Source organism: Poecilia latipinna, unplaced genomic scaffold, assembly GCF_001443285.1.
Source record: "Poecilia latipinna isolate Pla-1442-1.1 unplaced genomic scaffold, P_latipinna-1.0 Scaffold122, whole genome shotgun sequence".
Lineage (NCBI taxonomy): Eukaryota > Metazoa > Chordata > Actinopteri > Cyprinodontiformes > Poeciliidae > Poecilia > Poecilia latipinna.
In genome coordinates this window covers 335,789-351,244 of record NW_015112738.1, presented here as the reverse complement: position 1 = coordinate 351,244, position 15,456 = coordinate 335,789, and the positions used below count along the sequence as shown (strand labels likewise).

At 43.8% G+C, this 15,456-nt stretch overlaps 1 protein-coding gene across 3 annotated transcripts in view; it reads left to right on the top strand.

The window, feature by feature from the left end:
• Positions 1 to 15,456, top strand: part of LOC106944993 (kinesin-like protein KIF13B) — a 39,531-nt gene that overhangs the window by 22,952 nt on the left and 1,123 nt on the right. The window contains exons 21-41 of one of the 3 annotated variants that reach the window (XM_015028365.1): positions 579 to 725; positions 800 to 946; positions 1,625 to 1,744; positions 2,479 to 2,652; positions 2,750 to 2,907; positions 3,082 to 3,214; positions 4,299 to 4,436; positions 4,540 to 4,569; positions 4,642 to 4,741; positions 5,944 to 6,070; positions 6,153 to 6,208; positions 6,297 to 6,415; positions 6,510 to 6,686; positions 6,770 to 6,862; positions 7,580 to 7,732; positions 7,862 to 7,939; positions 8,411 to 8,467; positions 9,188 to 9,281; positions 9,527 to 9,642; positions 12,611 to 12,682; positions 14,178 to 15,423. In XM_015028365.1, the coding sequence (XP_014883851.1) occupies positions 579 to 725; positions 800 to 946; positions 1,625 to 1,744; positions 2,479 to 2,652; positions 2,750 to 2,907; positions 3,082 to 3,214; positions 4,299 to 4,436; positions 4,540 to 4,569; positions 4,642 to 4,741; positions 5,944 to 6,070; positions 6,153 to 6,208; positions 6,297 to 6,415; positions 6,510 to 6,686; positions 6,770 to 6,862; positions 7,580 to 7,732; positions 7,862 to 7,939; positions 8,411 to 8,467; positions 9,188 to 9,281; positions 9,527 to 9,642; positions 12,611 to 12,682; positions 14,178 to 15,423 (3,535 nt within the window). The remainder of the gene's footprint in view (positions 1 to 578; positions 726 to 799; positions 947 to 1,624; positions 1,745 to 2,478; positions 2,653 to 2,749; positions 2,908 to 3,081; positions 3,215 to 4,298; positions 4,437 to 4,539; positions 4,570 to 4,641; positions 4,742 to 5,943; positions 6,071 to 6,152; positions 6,209 to 6,296; positions 6,416 to 6,509; positions 6,687 to 6,769; positions 6,863 to 7,579; positions 7,733 to 7,861; positions 7,940 to 8,410; positions 8,468 to 9,187; positions 9,282 to 9,526; positions 9,643 to 12,610; positions 12,683 to 14,177; positions 15,424 to 15,456) is intronic. The other 2 variants (XM_015028366.1, XM_015028367.1) reach the window with 2 other exon arrangements.

The window sequence follows — 15,456 nt, the reverse complement described above, 5'->3', positions numbered from 1 at the left end:
TACATTTTGCATTTAGGATGTAAAACAACTCTTTGTAAATCTGTTTTACACAGAATTAATGAAGTGGCGTTTTTGCTTCACCGGGTCCAAATTCAGTTTAAAACAAAGCAACTTCTGCTATCCAATTATTAACTAAATTGAAAAAATAATCAACATATCGGCCCGACACTGAATTGATAAGAGGAGCAGAAAGGCCTGAGAGTTTCACGTTAGGATGATTTTTCTTTAGCTGAAGATGAATCCTTGTGGTGACCAATCGTTCACTAAAGGAATGTTTTTACTGCATTGAGGCGCGTAAATGTTTCTTATTTTAAAAGGTAATTGAATTATTTGTTTATTTCCATCCTTTAAAGTATTTCTAATACATGCAGGCTTAAATGAAAAATTGTCAGAATGTGGCAATTTTCTTTTCTGATTTACATTTAGAATAATCGATAGATTAATCGACAACTAAAATAGTTGCTAATTGCAGCCTCAGGAGAAACACAATTATTTTTCTTTTTTTTCTTTTTCCAACATATATAAGTGAGAATAAATATCCCATCAGTGAGTGCAGTGTGGTTTCTGTCCTTGTGCAGCGGGACGCGGTGCTGAGTGAGCCGGCCATCCAGGTCCGCAGGAAGGCCAAAGGGAAGCAGATCTGGGCTTTGGAGAAGCTGGAGAACCGGCTGGTGGACATGAGGGAGCTCTACCAGGAGTGGAAGGCACTGGAGGAGGACAGTCCTGTGAGTACAGGACAGAGGGATGAAAACATCAGCGCGTGCCCTCATCATGTCCTAACCTCGTCTCTCTGGCTCAGATGATGCACTACTTTAAGCGCACCGACCCGTTCTTTGACGAGCAGGAGAACCACAGTCTGATCGGGGTGGCCAACGTTTTTCTGGCCTGCTTGTTCCATGACGTCAAGCTGCAGTACGCAGTGCCCATCATCAACCAGAAAGGAGAGGTATTCAAGGTTTATGATCTTTCAAAATGAGGCGCTACAAACTCAAATATTTCATGCTATTGGTTTTTTTTTTTTTCCTTTTAACTTTTTCAAAAATGATATCAGACGGTTGATTGCTCTGGATTTATCACAATGAGGAATGTTTGTAAATGAAGACATTCTGCTGTTTTCCACAAAATTTTGCGGTTCAACTTTTATTCAGTAAATGCAGATAGTTTTGCATTCTACCAAATGCTAAAAGCAGATAATTTATACATGATATCGTACCACTGGGGTTAACACCAGAACACAGCAGGTCTATGCTGTGCTCTCCGAACAGAGTAATCACAGAAATGAACAGAAACAAGATGGAAAAGCTCTGTTTGTGTCACTCATTCCTGAGACTGCCTCCTAGTGGTAAAAATATGACAGTGCACCAGTGCAAGGTGAATAAAGAACAAAGACTAAGCTGCTTGAAAACAACTTTAGCATCAACCAACTCGATTTTTTTTTCTTCTTGTAATGAACTTCAAAACAATCCTCTTATATTATCTACAGGATTCTACCTATCAGTACAGATGGCCGTGTTGAATTTTCTTGTTAGAAAATAAAGTATCGAAAAACTTCATATGTAAATGTTCTGATGGAGATGTAAGATGAACTATAGTCAGCTGCTATGTGTGCGTCTGTATCTGTCAGGTGGCAGGGCGTCTGCATGTGGAAGTGAGGCGAGGAACAGAGAGCTCTGAGGACAGCAGCGCAGGACGTCCTGACACTCAGCAGAACGAGGAGCTTCAGGAGCGCAAACTGGACTGTGTGGTGAGACGAAGGCAAATTTACACCCCTTACTGGCTTCCTGTTTATTCATTTCTATACTAACAGATTAGTATAATCCATTATTGTTAGGACTGTAACACATATTAATGTTAAATTCATCCATCCATTTTATTACTCTCTTATCCATAGATGTTAACGCATTAAGAATTGTAACACAATCGCTTTTTTTTTTTTTTTTTTACATACAAAGATTCTGACTGGAACCTTCATATTTGCTTGTTTCCAGTACACCCATAAATTTGGTGCACAAGCAACATTTGCTCACAGCAGTGGATGACGAAGTTGCTTCTTTTGGCCCACTGGGGGTTAATGTTGGCTTCAAAGACTGATCTGATTGGATGCTGGAAAAGGCTATTGTTGTGTTCAAGCTGTGCTAGAAGGCGTTAGCCTAGCAGAGAAGCTAATCAAGCCTAAAATAGCATCTCGATGCTAAACATGTAACAGCAGCATTGGGAACAACAAAATACTTTAGTTTTTGAGCTCAAAACTTATTGAATAATTTAGCAGCAAGAAAGGGGATTTAAATTGAAAATGTAGCTGATTCTGTCTGTTTTTTCTTTGTTAAAATGTGATTAATTGATTACAGAATCTGCATTTCACTCAATTTAAGGTTTTAATTGCGTCCCATCACTCGTCATTTCATACATCCCTACCTGAAGCTCTGTCAAACTGATGTGTTGTCTCTTCCTCTACGTAATGAGCCGTGTCTCTCTCAGGTGAAAATCCTCCAGGCCACCGGTCTCCCTCGCCACCTGTCTAACTTCGTCTTCTGCCACTATCACTTCTGGGGGCTGGAGGAGCCGGTGTTCACCGCTCCAGAGGTGGGGTCATCCAGCTCGTCGTCCGCTTCCAAAGACCCGCAGTGCACCGTGGTCTTTGACAGCACCAAGGTGATGAATGATGCAGAAAACTGAGAAATAAATGAGACAGAGAGAGCAGTAGCTAAGAGGAAAAAACACGGCGGACATTTTGTTGTTCTGTGTTCAGGAGTTATCCGTTCCAGCATCAGAGGACTTGCTAGAGTTCCTGGCTGACGGCGCGGTGGCCATTGAGGTTTATGGCCACAAGCAGGCCAACCACCGCAGGAACCTGGCGCTGTGGGACCTGGGAGTGATTCAAGCCAAGACCAGATCCCTCAGAGAGAGGTCCAAACACACAAACTGCCTACACACCCCACCCTAACAGGGCAGAAACAGAGAATATACTGGTTTGAGCTACCAAACCTCAAGATCCAGTAGAACATTTCCCCTAAAATCTCCTCACATCTGTCAGAATCAGAACAATGTCAAGCAGTGCCCTGATGACCCGCTGTAACATAGGTGGAGCGAGGTGACCCGGCGGCTGGAGCTGTGGGTGCAGCTGATGGAGTTGAACGAGGCGGGAGACTTCACCGCCGTAGAGGTTCTTCCTGCCAAGGACGTCCGCACCGGCGGAGTCTTCCAGCTCAAACAGGTGACGCAGATCTGAACGTCTTCAGTTTAGCAGTTCACTGTTAGATTAGACAGTTTGTTCTCTTTGCAGTAACTGTGGAGTTTATAGTAGCTGTTTTGTTGTGTCTGAATCCAAACTCGTCCACCAATCGGAGCATGAATGTCTGTTTTTTTTGTGAGCAAAATTGTTCATGGTGGCGACAAGTTGCCGTAGCTTTGTTACATTAGCTCTGATTGGTTCACACCAGCCCAGTTTAGTCCGCTTCAGTCTGTCTCCCGTCCGTTTGCCTAGAAAGTCCCGTCCGTTTGGGGAGGTGGGAGTCAGTCGAATGCCGGTCCACCTATAAACCTTGGTCTCTGTTCAGTTGAAGTGAACTCCTGTGTGGTTTGAATCCTTATGTTAATGCCAAACGGCTCAGAGAACGTTCTAAAAGCAGGATATGGACTATAGTGCAGGGCATTCTGGGTGAATGCAACCAAAACAAACCTGAGTCTAGCACTATTTACCAAAGACAAAAGAGAAATCCTCCAACCGCTAAAATCTGACGCCACTCCTATTTTGCTTACATTTCTTGAAGAAGGAAGTTGTGCTCAGTGTCTTCTTCACAGGTTTTTATGTTGTTTCCTTCAGTGATTCTTGGTGTGGCGCCCCCACAGGTGAAGAAGGGAACAGGTTTTCCAAAGGGTTTGGTTCGTTTGACACAGCGTCGTGTGAAAGCGAACCACACCAGCTGAAAATAGAACAAATGTTGCAATTTTGGTCTATCGGATGTGAAAACGCACTTAGTGGAATTTTGTTCATTATTGTTTCGGTTGAGGCGTCAGAAGTTTGGATTTGGTTTTGGATGCTGCTAAGCTGGCAGGTCGTCTGCTGGTACTGTTTTTGCTTTCAACCAGTTGTTACAATGCATGACCATGTCAATAAGTCATTGTTTTTACAACTGAAATCAGCTGATTAGCATCTAAAAAGCTCAAATAATCCCGAACCACGACCTCAAACCCAACAGAAGTTGAAAAGGAAGCTTCATGGATGAGGAGGAGGACCAAAGAGCAGAAAGAGAAGGAGGAAGTTCTTACTGTAGTCTGTGAACGTTCTCCGCCTTCAGGGTCAGTCTCACCGGATCCGGGTGGAAGTGCGGCCGGTGCCGGACTCGGGCACCATGCCTCTCATCATGGCCTCCATCGTGTCCGTGTCACTCGGGGACATCAAAGTTCACCAGATCTCCAAGAACAACCCCCATCCGGTGAGAACCCCACCCCAAACTCCCACTAGTTACCTCTTAACATTAATATTTACCACCCAGGCTTGTCACTAACTTTTCTCTTTAACCACCATTAAACCTTTAGGACGGAGGCGAAGACATGGACAGCTATCAGGTGAGTGCTTATCTGTCAGAACAGGTGGAAAACGAATGTCCTTCCAGCTGATGTGTGTGTCCGTGTGTGCAGGAGGTGGACCTGGAGAGGATGAGGGAGCAGTGGCTGATCACACTCACCGAGAGGCAGGAGTACCTGGACCAGCAGCTGCAGAAGATCGTCACCAAACCAGGTAGAAGCAGCCGCAGGCGGCCGCAGACTGAGGAGACGATCAGTTTTCTTCCTGCTCGACTCCATTAAAATGTTTAAGTTAGTTCATTTCAGGGTCTGTAATTGATTAGCTGCATTTTTAATCAAATTATGCAGTGACAAAACAAGCATGACTTTCAATTTAAAAATCCTTTTTGCTGCTAAATTATAAAGTAAGTAGACATGAGCTCAACAGCAAAGATATGTATTGTTTTGAATCTGTTGTTCGACCATCAGTTTGGGTATAATATGACTTTGCACCATTCAGGTTTCCAGTGATTCAGGAACTTTGGATGCTGACATTAGCTTTCTTAATGTCTGTGCTGTTGCTACGTATTTAGCATTCAGATGCTATTTGAATAGCTTCACTGGTAGGCTAACTCCATTTAGCACACCTTGAACACAACAATAGTCTTTTCCAGCGTCCCATCCCATAATATTTTGAAGCTAACATTAAACCCCAGAGGGCAAAGAGAAGCAACTTTGTTGTCCACTGTTGTTAACTGATGTAACTTGTGCGTCAGATTTACGGGCGTACCAGAAACGTGTGAGTTATTGATTCCAGCTGGAACCTTTGTATATTAAAAAAATAATAATAATAATTTATTGCATTAAAATATATATATCTGTAATTAATTAAAATGAATGTGTTAAAGTCCTGGATCTAATAAAAAACATTATGATAGATGTTGCAGAAGTAGAATAAAATCCAGTGCAATCAATTGGCTTCCAAACGTGTTTAATTGAATGTCTATACAGATCCAGCTGTTTTGTAACGGCTTCAGAGGTTTGTTACCTTTCCTGCTGCTAAACATGGTGGTGGCAGCATCATACTATGGGAACTGTTTTTCCTTCAGCAGTAGGAGGAAGTTGCTGTAATTAGAATATATTGACGAAATAATAAACACTTTCCACATTTCCATTTGTAAAAATGTTTTTTCACATTTAAAACGATATAAGTAATATTACTTTAGTTAGAGACTTTATAAACAACATCAAAATAAAAAGGCCATTTTTACCAAAGAGTCGGTTTTAATCAATCATATTTTTCTATTTCTTTCATATAATACTGTATGAAACACTGCCCCCTAGTGGCCTGGAAGGTGTCTCATTCAACAGTTTCTCAACTTGTGAGTGGCGGCGTCTGTTTGAAGTGTCTCCGTCTGTCTCTGTCTGTCCCTGCAGACAAGTCGGAGGACGACGTGGAGAGGGAGTCCCAGCTGCTGGAGTGCCGCCTGACCCTCACAGAGGAACGCAACGCCGTGCTGGTCCCATCGGCCGGCAGCGGCATCCCAGGAGCGCCGGTAGAGAGGTAGCTGCTCTGTCGCTCACGTGACTTTATTTTAACAACAGAAGGAAATCCCTGCAAAACAAAATCTGGACGTGTTCCTCAGGGTTCCTGTCCCCGGGATGGAAACCCACATTCCTGTTCTGTTCCTGGACCTCAGTGGTAACGTTGTTCTGTAAAGTATTTCAGATGGATCCGTTACCTGTAGGGACAATAAAACCCACTCATTTCCTGCTGTTCCTCCTTCCAGCTGATGACTTCCAGTCCAGTCTGTCGGTCCCCCTGGCCGGGGGTCTCGACGCGCTGCTGAGCGGGGAAGACGAGGACGACTTCTTTGAACTTCAGATTGTTAAAAACTTCGAACCGGAGGTAAAGACACCCCCTCCTCTTTTTTTTTTTTTTTTTTTTAAATTTGACATCTTCCCTCCCGTTTCCTACCAACTTGTCCTCCTGACTGGCCCAGGTGAAGGTGGAGGCATCCTGGGACTCCACCGTCCATGAGTGTCCCCAGCTCAGCCGAGCGGCGTCCCAGGAGCAGAGGGTCTACCTGACGCTGCGCGCCGTGGTGCAGCTGAGCCACCCGGCCCACATGCAGCTGGTCCTCAGGAAGCGCATATGCGTCAACGTCACGGGGAAGCAGGTGGGGGAGCCGACCCACCGACACGCTGGGTCGTCCTGCTTCAGCTGAGAGATGAATGATGAGAGACGTGTTTTTTATTCCAGGGCTTCGCTCAAAGCTTTCTGAAGAGAATGTCTCAGCGCAGCACCATTCCTGGCTGTGGAGTCACCTTCGAAATAGTCTCCAACATCCCAGGAGTGAGTAACGAAAACTGCAAAGACCCGGTGGAAACCAGCTGAAACACACTAACTTTACTGTAGATTGAATAAAACTGGATAGTAATAGTTCAGCTTTCTGCTGATGATTCACAGAACTCAGGTCTACATAAGATAATAAAGATGAGGAAACGGGGACAACATGATCAGAGTTCCTTTAGATTTGACTGAACAAGCCCGTAACAGCTAGGGCTGAAACGATTAATTGTGATTAATCGGTTAATGAAATAATCATCAACTAATTTAGTAATTGATTAATCTTTAACTGGAGCGTGGAGACTCAAAGAAAGGCCATTAGCTGAAAGAAAAACAGCATTTACAGCAGTAATTAAGCCTGTAATCTGTACAGGATGTGTATATGTACACTTTGCAGTTGAGATAAAAACCATAATTACATTTTTCTGTAAATTTGTTTTACCCAAAACTCAAGTGACCTAGCTTTAGCTTCACTTGGTTCAAATGAACTGAAGATTTTTTCATGGGAAAAATATCTTGTTATAAGTGAAATCTGCCAGTGGAACCAGTTATTGTTCATCAATATTAATGAATTGATGACTTAAAATAAGCTGAAAAGTTACTTGTAGTTTTGTCACAGGAGACTAGAGCAAAAATACTTGGTCAGATTTAGTGTTTTTGCATCGCGGTGGTTTAGACAGTAGTGACTGAAAGCTGATGAAGGTCCGGTCCCGGTTCTGTCAGGACATCCACGGTCCAGAGGACAGGGAGATGCTGGCCCGGCTGGCCACCAGCGGCGAGGACGAGGCATCCGCCGACAGCGAGGCGGCCATAGAGAAGTACCTGCGCAGCATCCTGGCCGTGGAGAACATCCTGACTCTGGATCGCCTCAGACAGGTCCGACAGAACCGCTTCAGAAACAATACTTAGTCTGCGTTCTGGAATGAACCAGAACTTCCTCCTTGTGTCTCTGTGTGTGTGTGTGTGTGTGTGTGTGTGTGTGTGTGTGTGTGTGACTGTGAGCAGGAGGTCGCCGTGAAGGAACAGCTGGCGGTCAGAGGGAAAGCTGCCAGACGCTGCCTGAGCTCTCCAAACGTAAACCAGGTAAGACGGACCTGATCCACTCTGCCTGTTTACACTGACAACAACTGTGTTAGCGGAGAAATGTGCTGTTTCACCAACAGCCTGGCTTTGGTTCTGTTCTGCTTTTCAAAAAACTCCTGACAGACACTAGGAGCTCTATGGAAGAAGATTAGTGCCACTGGGGGGGAACAAATTCTGACTTTAATCTCAATTCTTTTTTTTTTCTCAGAATTTTGGCATTTTTTTCTTAGAAATCTGACTTTTCTGACTGAAAAAGCCAGAATTCTAATTCTAAGAAAAATGTCAGAAGTGTTTTTTTTTTCAGTGGGCTCTGCTCTCCTCAGCTCTGCTCTGTCGTCTCGGTCCAGATCTGCTCACCAACATTAACCATACACTGACCTTGAGGCTCTTTTGCTTCCTGTTCCTCTGTTGTTTCTCTGTAACCTCCTCGTCACTAACTCCTACCGTCCATCTCTCTAACCGTCTGACCAGCTGTCAGCCAGCAGTCTGGACCTCTCCTCCTCCACTCAGAGGCTCACTTACTTCAAGGTGAGATTCTCATTTCTACTAACACCGTCAGTTAAGTTAAAAGTCTGGGAAAAAAATCATATGATCCCAATCAGAAAACATACAGAAAATGACTCTGGCAGATGGGTTCACACACGCAGTGAGTGAATGAGTGATGGCAACTCTTAAAGTCACAAACACAAAGATGCAGCAGAAAAATGCTGCAATCACAGAAATTGGATGCAAAAATTCACAAACAACCAGAATCAAAAGTTTTACCTTGTGTTTAGTTGAGTTAAAATGTGAAATTAAAGTTCATCACAAAATAAAAAAAAAAGATGTAGATGATTAAATACTAAACTATTCATGACTTCAGCTTTTTGTCTTTTTTTGTTTAACTTCAAACTTCATTATTTTCATATTTTCATGTGACACTTGAAGGAAAATTGTCACCTTCCTAAAATAATATCCAAAGTTTTTTTTTCTTTCTTTTTTTTAACTAAAAGTAATTTTGAAAACCAAAATCACTACCCCTGTCTTTTTAAAAATGTTTTGGCCAAAACAAACAAAAAAACAAACCAAACTTTTGTCCTTCATATAGGCCATTATTTTAGGAAGCTGATACAAAAAACTTTTCTTTAATTTCCAGGTTAGTGGTAATCTATTTATGCGCCTGCTGGCTGTCAGAGATTATTCTAAGTTCTGGGTAGCTGAACCTTCCTTCTCATGACCTTTGTGTGACCTTTGTTTGACCCCCTGCAGGGCTGGGAGAGCCACCAGGACCTCTCAGTGGATCCCCCTCCGTCCAGACGCTCTCTGGCCGGCGTCGTGTCCCAGAACCTGAACGCAGAGACGGGTACGTCTGCTAAATGCTTCCTCATCTCAAACCGTTCCGTCTGCAGCTCTAAGGCGTCTCCTCCTGCTTCGCTGCCTCTGTGTGTCAGTGGTGATTTCATGTTTTTTCCCCATAGCTCAGGATCTCAGCTTGGCTCTGCATCAAAAAGCTTATCTCTTTCACTCTCACTCCTCTGTCCCCTCCTACCTCCCTTTTTCTTCTTCTCTCCATGTCTGCTCCTGCGACCTCTCCATCCTCACCCTCAGCGCATTCAGGCTTTGCTGCGTCTTATCTCTCTCCAGTGAAGGCCGTCCCCAAGCTGCTGAAGTCCCTGCTGCCTGCAGGGAGGGAGGAGCGGGAGGCGGCGGCCGGCCCGCAGCAGGTACTCTCCTGGTTCTGAAACGACTCTCAGATTGTGGCCCAGACCCTACATATCTCCCTGTCTAATCAGCAGCCAGTTTCATTTGTTCGGTTGCTATGGAAACAGTACTTATGTAGATGAGAGCGTAATTATTTCAACCAAAATTGTATTGATGCCTCAAAGTCTCTGGAGCCTGAGGTGGATCTGTCCCTATATTAGGGCTGCAACAGACGGTTATTCTGACGATTAATTGATTATTCTGACGATTGGATAAAAAATTGCCCCTTTTTGAAGATTTCTTGTTTAACTACTTAAGCCTTTTTGTACAATATTAGAAACGCATAAAAAATGTTAATAAATAATTTTATTCCCTTTTTTAAGCACTTTATGGCCTAAAATGCAATAACACAGCATTCTTTTTGTAAACTCTTGATCATTTGTAGCAAAGGGGGCGTCAGCAGCTAAAAAGATACTTTTAACGTCAACATGTGAAAATCTCAGGCCTTTCTCTTTGACTTTATTAAAGTGTGGGGATGATCAGTTTATTTTTTTAACAAAAGATTCTCAGTAGAATTTTTATTTTTACAGAATTTGACCCAGGTGAAGCTGAAACTTTACCACCTGGGGAACAGATTTACAGACAAGGTTTTTCATCTGAAATACAAAATGTATCTATTGTTTGCATAGTTTTGGCTTAATTACTGCTCTGAATATTTAGTACTTTCAGCAAATCAATTAATACATTAGTTGACCACTATTTAAATAATCAATTAATCACATTTAACCCAAATAATCATGTCCTACCTTCTATATAGCAAAGTAAGAGTCCTGTTGTATTTTAACTTGCTAGCTCCAGTTAGCTCAGCTCAGCCTGGATCTAATCAGCACAGAGACTAGAAATGACCCCAGTGTTGTGTTGTTGTATTTGGGATCCCAGCTGAGCCTCTTCATGCAAACACACACACACACACACACACACCTCTGAGACAGAAGCCCAGTGTGTAGAGTTGATTATCACCATGTCGTCCTATAAACCTTCCCACTCGTGTTGTTGCAACCCGGGGGTCTCCAGCTCTCTCATGGCAGCCAGACACCTCTGCAGCTGAGTGGACTGATTAGCACCTTGAGCCACGATGGGAAGCTATTGATAGAAACACCAGGCGGCGGTGGCGTTGGGTCGAGGTGAAAACCCGTCAGACCTCGGTGGCTCGTTGTTTCAGGCCACTGCTCTAATTAGAAGCTGTTCTGTCACAGAGGCTGACGAAGGTCAACACACCAACAGCTCAGTCACAGAACGACGGCATCTGATTGGGCCAACGTTTCAGCTTCCTGATCCAGGCTGGACAATACACAGGTCATCGCCAGGTTATGACTGGACTGATGGTTTCGGAGGACTCGTTGATCTCAACCTGACTCTGCCTTGATTGACCAAATATTCCAACCAAGACAAGCAGCTGTCTTCTGCTTGTCCTTCCTGCAGAATTCCAGTCCGTCCTTGATGCCGTTTTCTCGTACGTCTCTCTAGTCCGGTAGTCTGTTTGACTGAGGACCAGGGTTCCTACCAGCTGCTGCAGTTCACCTTCACACTGCACTGTGTCAAACAAACCAAACCCTTTAATAACCCTATTCGCTGAAGGAAACAATACAAAAACCACTGAAGAAGACATTAAGTGCAACTTTCTTCTTCATTAAATTTGAACAAAAATTGAGATTTTAGCAGCTGTGGAATTTTTTGTTTGTCTTTAGCAAAATACCACAAATCATTTCTCCTGCTAGCACCAGACTCTTGAGTTTGTTTTGGTTGTATTTTCCCAGAATGCCTTGCACTCTATAGTCTTCTTCCTGCTGTTGGAACGGCCTCCAGTCCGCTTGGTGGACTTAAAACGTCACAGGGAGACATTGGAGTAGGGGATAAGATCCTTTCCTATTCTGATAAATGGAAGAGATGGTAGAGACTTCCTTTGAACCTCCTTCTCAACTTTATAGTTAAAGTATTACCTGAGGTTCTTGGATGCTAATCAGTTGCTCCCTGTTGTTAAAAACACCTTGTTGGCATGGATACACATATGACATCACTAAAAATAGTAAGAGTCAAAGTCCTTCCAGATGTGGAGCATCCCAAACCAGAGGAAATGACTGTCCCAAAAATAATAACAATGAACAAAAGTCTACAAAAGTAATAATAATCAGAGCTAACATAACAGAGCTGCTCCAGCATGCTGCCACCAGGAGCGGTGCTGATCCAGAACATCAGACCGTCCCGGTGAGCCTGACCCTCTGCGTTGCGTTGCAGGTTTTTCGTCCCGAGTCGCCGATGGGCAGGATCGATGTGTTTGACCTGCTGTCTGACGTAAAGGCCGGCCACTGGCTCCGCTCACAACAAAAACAAACTTTTAATCTGAATCAAACCGCGGATGGAGCATGTGGCGACGAGGGCGGACCGATCCGCCTCACTCTGATTCTCTACCTGTCTGCTGAACTCCCAGTTGGGCCTCTGTGCTGATTTATTAGCCTGAAAGTACAACCAGATATTTAAAAAAAATAATAATTATGGTTTTATTCTAGGGGGGGAAACAGTTGGAGAGGAAATCAGCAAAGATTTAATCAGTGCACAAATTATAAGAGTTGCATGTAGCATGAATGCTAAAATGAGACAAATGAACACAAACACAATTATCATTAGGACGCAATTATCTCGACTGATTCTCCAGTTTATCGTGATTATCAGTGATTTACGGAGCAAATATCCTAATTGCACTTTGAATGTCTTATATCAACATCCCACCTGCTGATCGCTGGAACAAATGAAATATTCAACTCTTTTTTTTTTTCTGTTAATGTAGGATTGTTATTAGATTGGAGAATGTGATGGTGTGTTTGCTCGTCTCTTGGCAGATAATCACTTTTATTTGATGGGTACCAAAAAAAAAATAAAAAAAATGCAGGAGATTTTATGTGGACAGACATCAACATGTTGACGTCGTTTCAGATGCAGAGTCTTCCACGCATCGTGGTTCAGTCGGCCAGCGTCGAAGAGGACATGTGCAAACATCAGCAGCCGGTGAGTCAGCCGGGAAGCACTTCCTGGATTCCTACATTCCATAGATGGTTTATGGAAAGCCATATGGTGTCTATTTGACTGTTTCTGTCTAATCAGTAAAACTGAATTTAACAGGCCTTTCCCACGTTTGTGTGCTGGAACATTTATGTTGCTGTACAAAAAGCATCTGCCCTCCTTTGGATTTTGTTTTCACTTGTTGTCGTTCTTGAACGGTTCAGATAAGCTGAGTAAAAAAATAACAAGCAGTTTCCAAATTATGATTTCCATTGTTAGGGGGAAAAGTCATCAAGCGTTGGTGATAATTAGCAGTGAGCTTTGGACAACACTCTGGTGTTTTGGGCTTCTATTCTCTGAAGGATTATTTTAATTTAGGCATGTGTGAGGCTTTTCAAGCTTAAAGCTGCAGTATGCAACTTTTATTTATTTATATATTTTATTGTTTGTTTCTTGCCTACATTTGTTAAAACTGCCACTGTCTCTTGACGGTACACTGTACAACAAATATGTGAAAAAAGTCGAGCTCCTCTGCCTCCACTTTGTGGACTTACTGCCGTCCGCAGAAGCACACCGGTTGGTCAGAAACAACCAACCAGAGCCTGGAGGAGGGTCTCCGTGCTGCCAATCATGCCTGGGGACGTGTAGCTCACACCTTCCTTCTTGCACCATCTCTCCTGCCGTTAATGCTCAGGCTAGTTAGGATCTTTTTCTGAAAGTTTTTGGCCAGGAGTAAATCTTCCTAATGGTTCCATTTTTGATTTGTCAGTCTACAGAATATTTGGTAACACTTTATTTATTGGGGTGGGACTGACAACACTGTCAACACCTGTTGTGAAGATTGAGTCTTCATGAACGTTTACGACTGTTGTCAAAGTGTCATTCGGTAAATGACACTTTTAATGCAACTTTGCATTAAGTGTCATTGTTTATGACACTTTAATGACATAAATTAAACGTTCATGAAGACTCCATCTTCATGACAGGTGTTATGTTCATGTCAGTGTTGTGACTGTCTTATGCACACCCCTTCAAATAAAGTGATGCAGAATATTTTTCTAAAAGCCTTGGGAATTATCAAGAGGTCTTTTTGGTGAAGGTGAGACTATCGTTTTTGGATAGCTGTGTTATTTTCTTCTCTCGTTTTTGAGTCACGGATTCTGACCTTAAACAGAGGAAAGTGAGTCCTGCAGAGCTTTAGAGGTTGTTGTTCTGTGACTTCTTTGAGTCGTTGATTGGTTCTTGGAGTAATTTTGTTGATTTCTTGGAGAAGACATCAAGGTCAAGACAGAGTTTAACCATCACCAAAGGACAGGGGGAGTGTTAGACCTCTCTTCTGTGGCGCCCAGGTTAAGTCTTGACCAGTAGTTTCCCACACCTTTTATTTTTTTATGACCGGTGACAGTTTTGAGTTTAAATGTAACAAAATTTGAAAGATGCCTGATTTCCAAATGCACATTACCTATCCCTGAAACTATCATGAGGTTGTGTTTTCATTCAGGTTCCCGCTGAGGAAACGCCTCCCACCGATGTCCAAACGGAGGTCCCCAGATCAGTCCCCCTCCCACCTCCAATCATCCCAAAGAGTGACGACTTCAGCTCCGGTTCACCTAGTGACATGTCCAGCGGGTATGTGTTGTCCAACATGTCCGCCTCAAGGCTTTCAGACGTCTACACGCTGAGCTGGGATCTGCCCAGTTTGTTATCAGACGAAGTGGAGGAAGATGACGAAGCGAGGGAGCAGTTCTCACCTGAAAAACTGGGTTTAACCGAAGAGACGGCTGCCTCGAGTACTGACCAAACTCGGCCAGAATCGGATCTCTGTGAACAAGAGGAAAATCCATCTCTGTCCATTGATTCAAAGGGTCTGAAAGAAGCTGCTGCAAGTACAGAAACACAATCAGAAAACCAGGCTGAACACAACCAAGTTCCAACTACTGATACTACTGAACTAGAGCAATCAAACGGTTCAGAGAATCACACCGATTCGCTGGGAGAACGACACGACGAACAGGAAGAATCGCAGCTAACGGATCTTTCTGAAGGTTCTCCAACAAAACATCCAGACATCGTTGCTACAAGTGAGGATAACCACGATCCGTTACTTATGAGTAAAACCCAAGCAGATGAGAATCTGGTAGAATCTATCGCTACGCAGCACCAGGAACAAGATCAGGCAGCTTCTGACGGTGTTCAAGATCCAGCTCCAGATGTAACCCAGACTCCTGCTGCTCAACCAATGGAAGACTCTAACCCTAAAGATTCACCCCTACAAGGATTACTGCCTGACCCCTCCGGTACAAACAGCACCCTCACCCAAGCCTCAGCCACAGTCAAAGGCAGTCTGAAACCACTTTCTGAGTCTTCCACTAAAGCTGCTACCGGTGCCGCCCAACCCTCCAAGTCCAGTTCATCGGCAGTCAACCCCTTCAAGATTCAGAAAGTCAAGTCGTCAGACCTCAAGTCTTTCCAGCAGATTGTGAGCGAAGAAGGTGGTAAACCGGCACAGATGGGGCGGGAAGGCAGCCTCGGGGCGGGACTCAACCTCTCGGTGCCGGCAGAGAGCCTGGAAAGCATCTCGGACTTAGAGGAGGGAGACGAAGTAGTTTCGGATGTTCTTCCCGACTGGATGAAGGAAGGGGAGTTTGTGTCTGTGGGGACCAATAAGAGTGGGACGGTGCGGTACGTTGGGCCCACGGATTTTGCCGAGGGAACCTGGGTTGGAGTTGAACTGGAGCTCCCGGCAGGTGAGAAATGCGACTCTTGTTACTGTTCAGGTT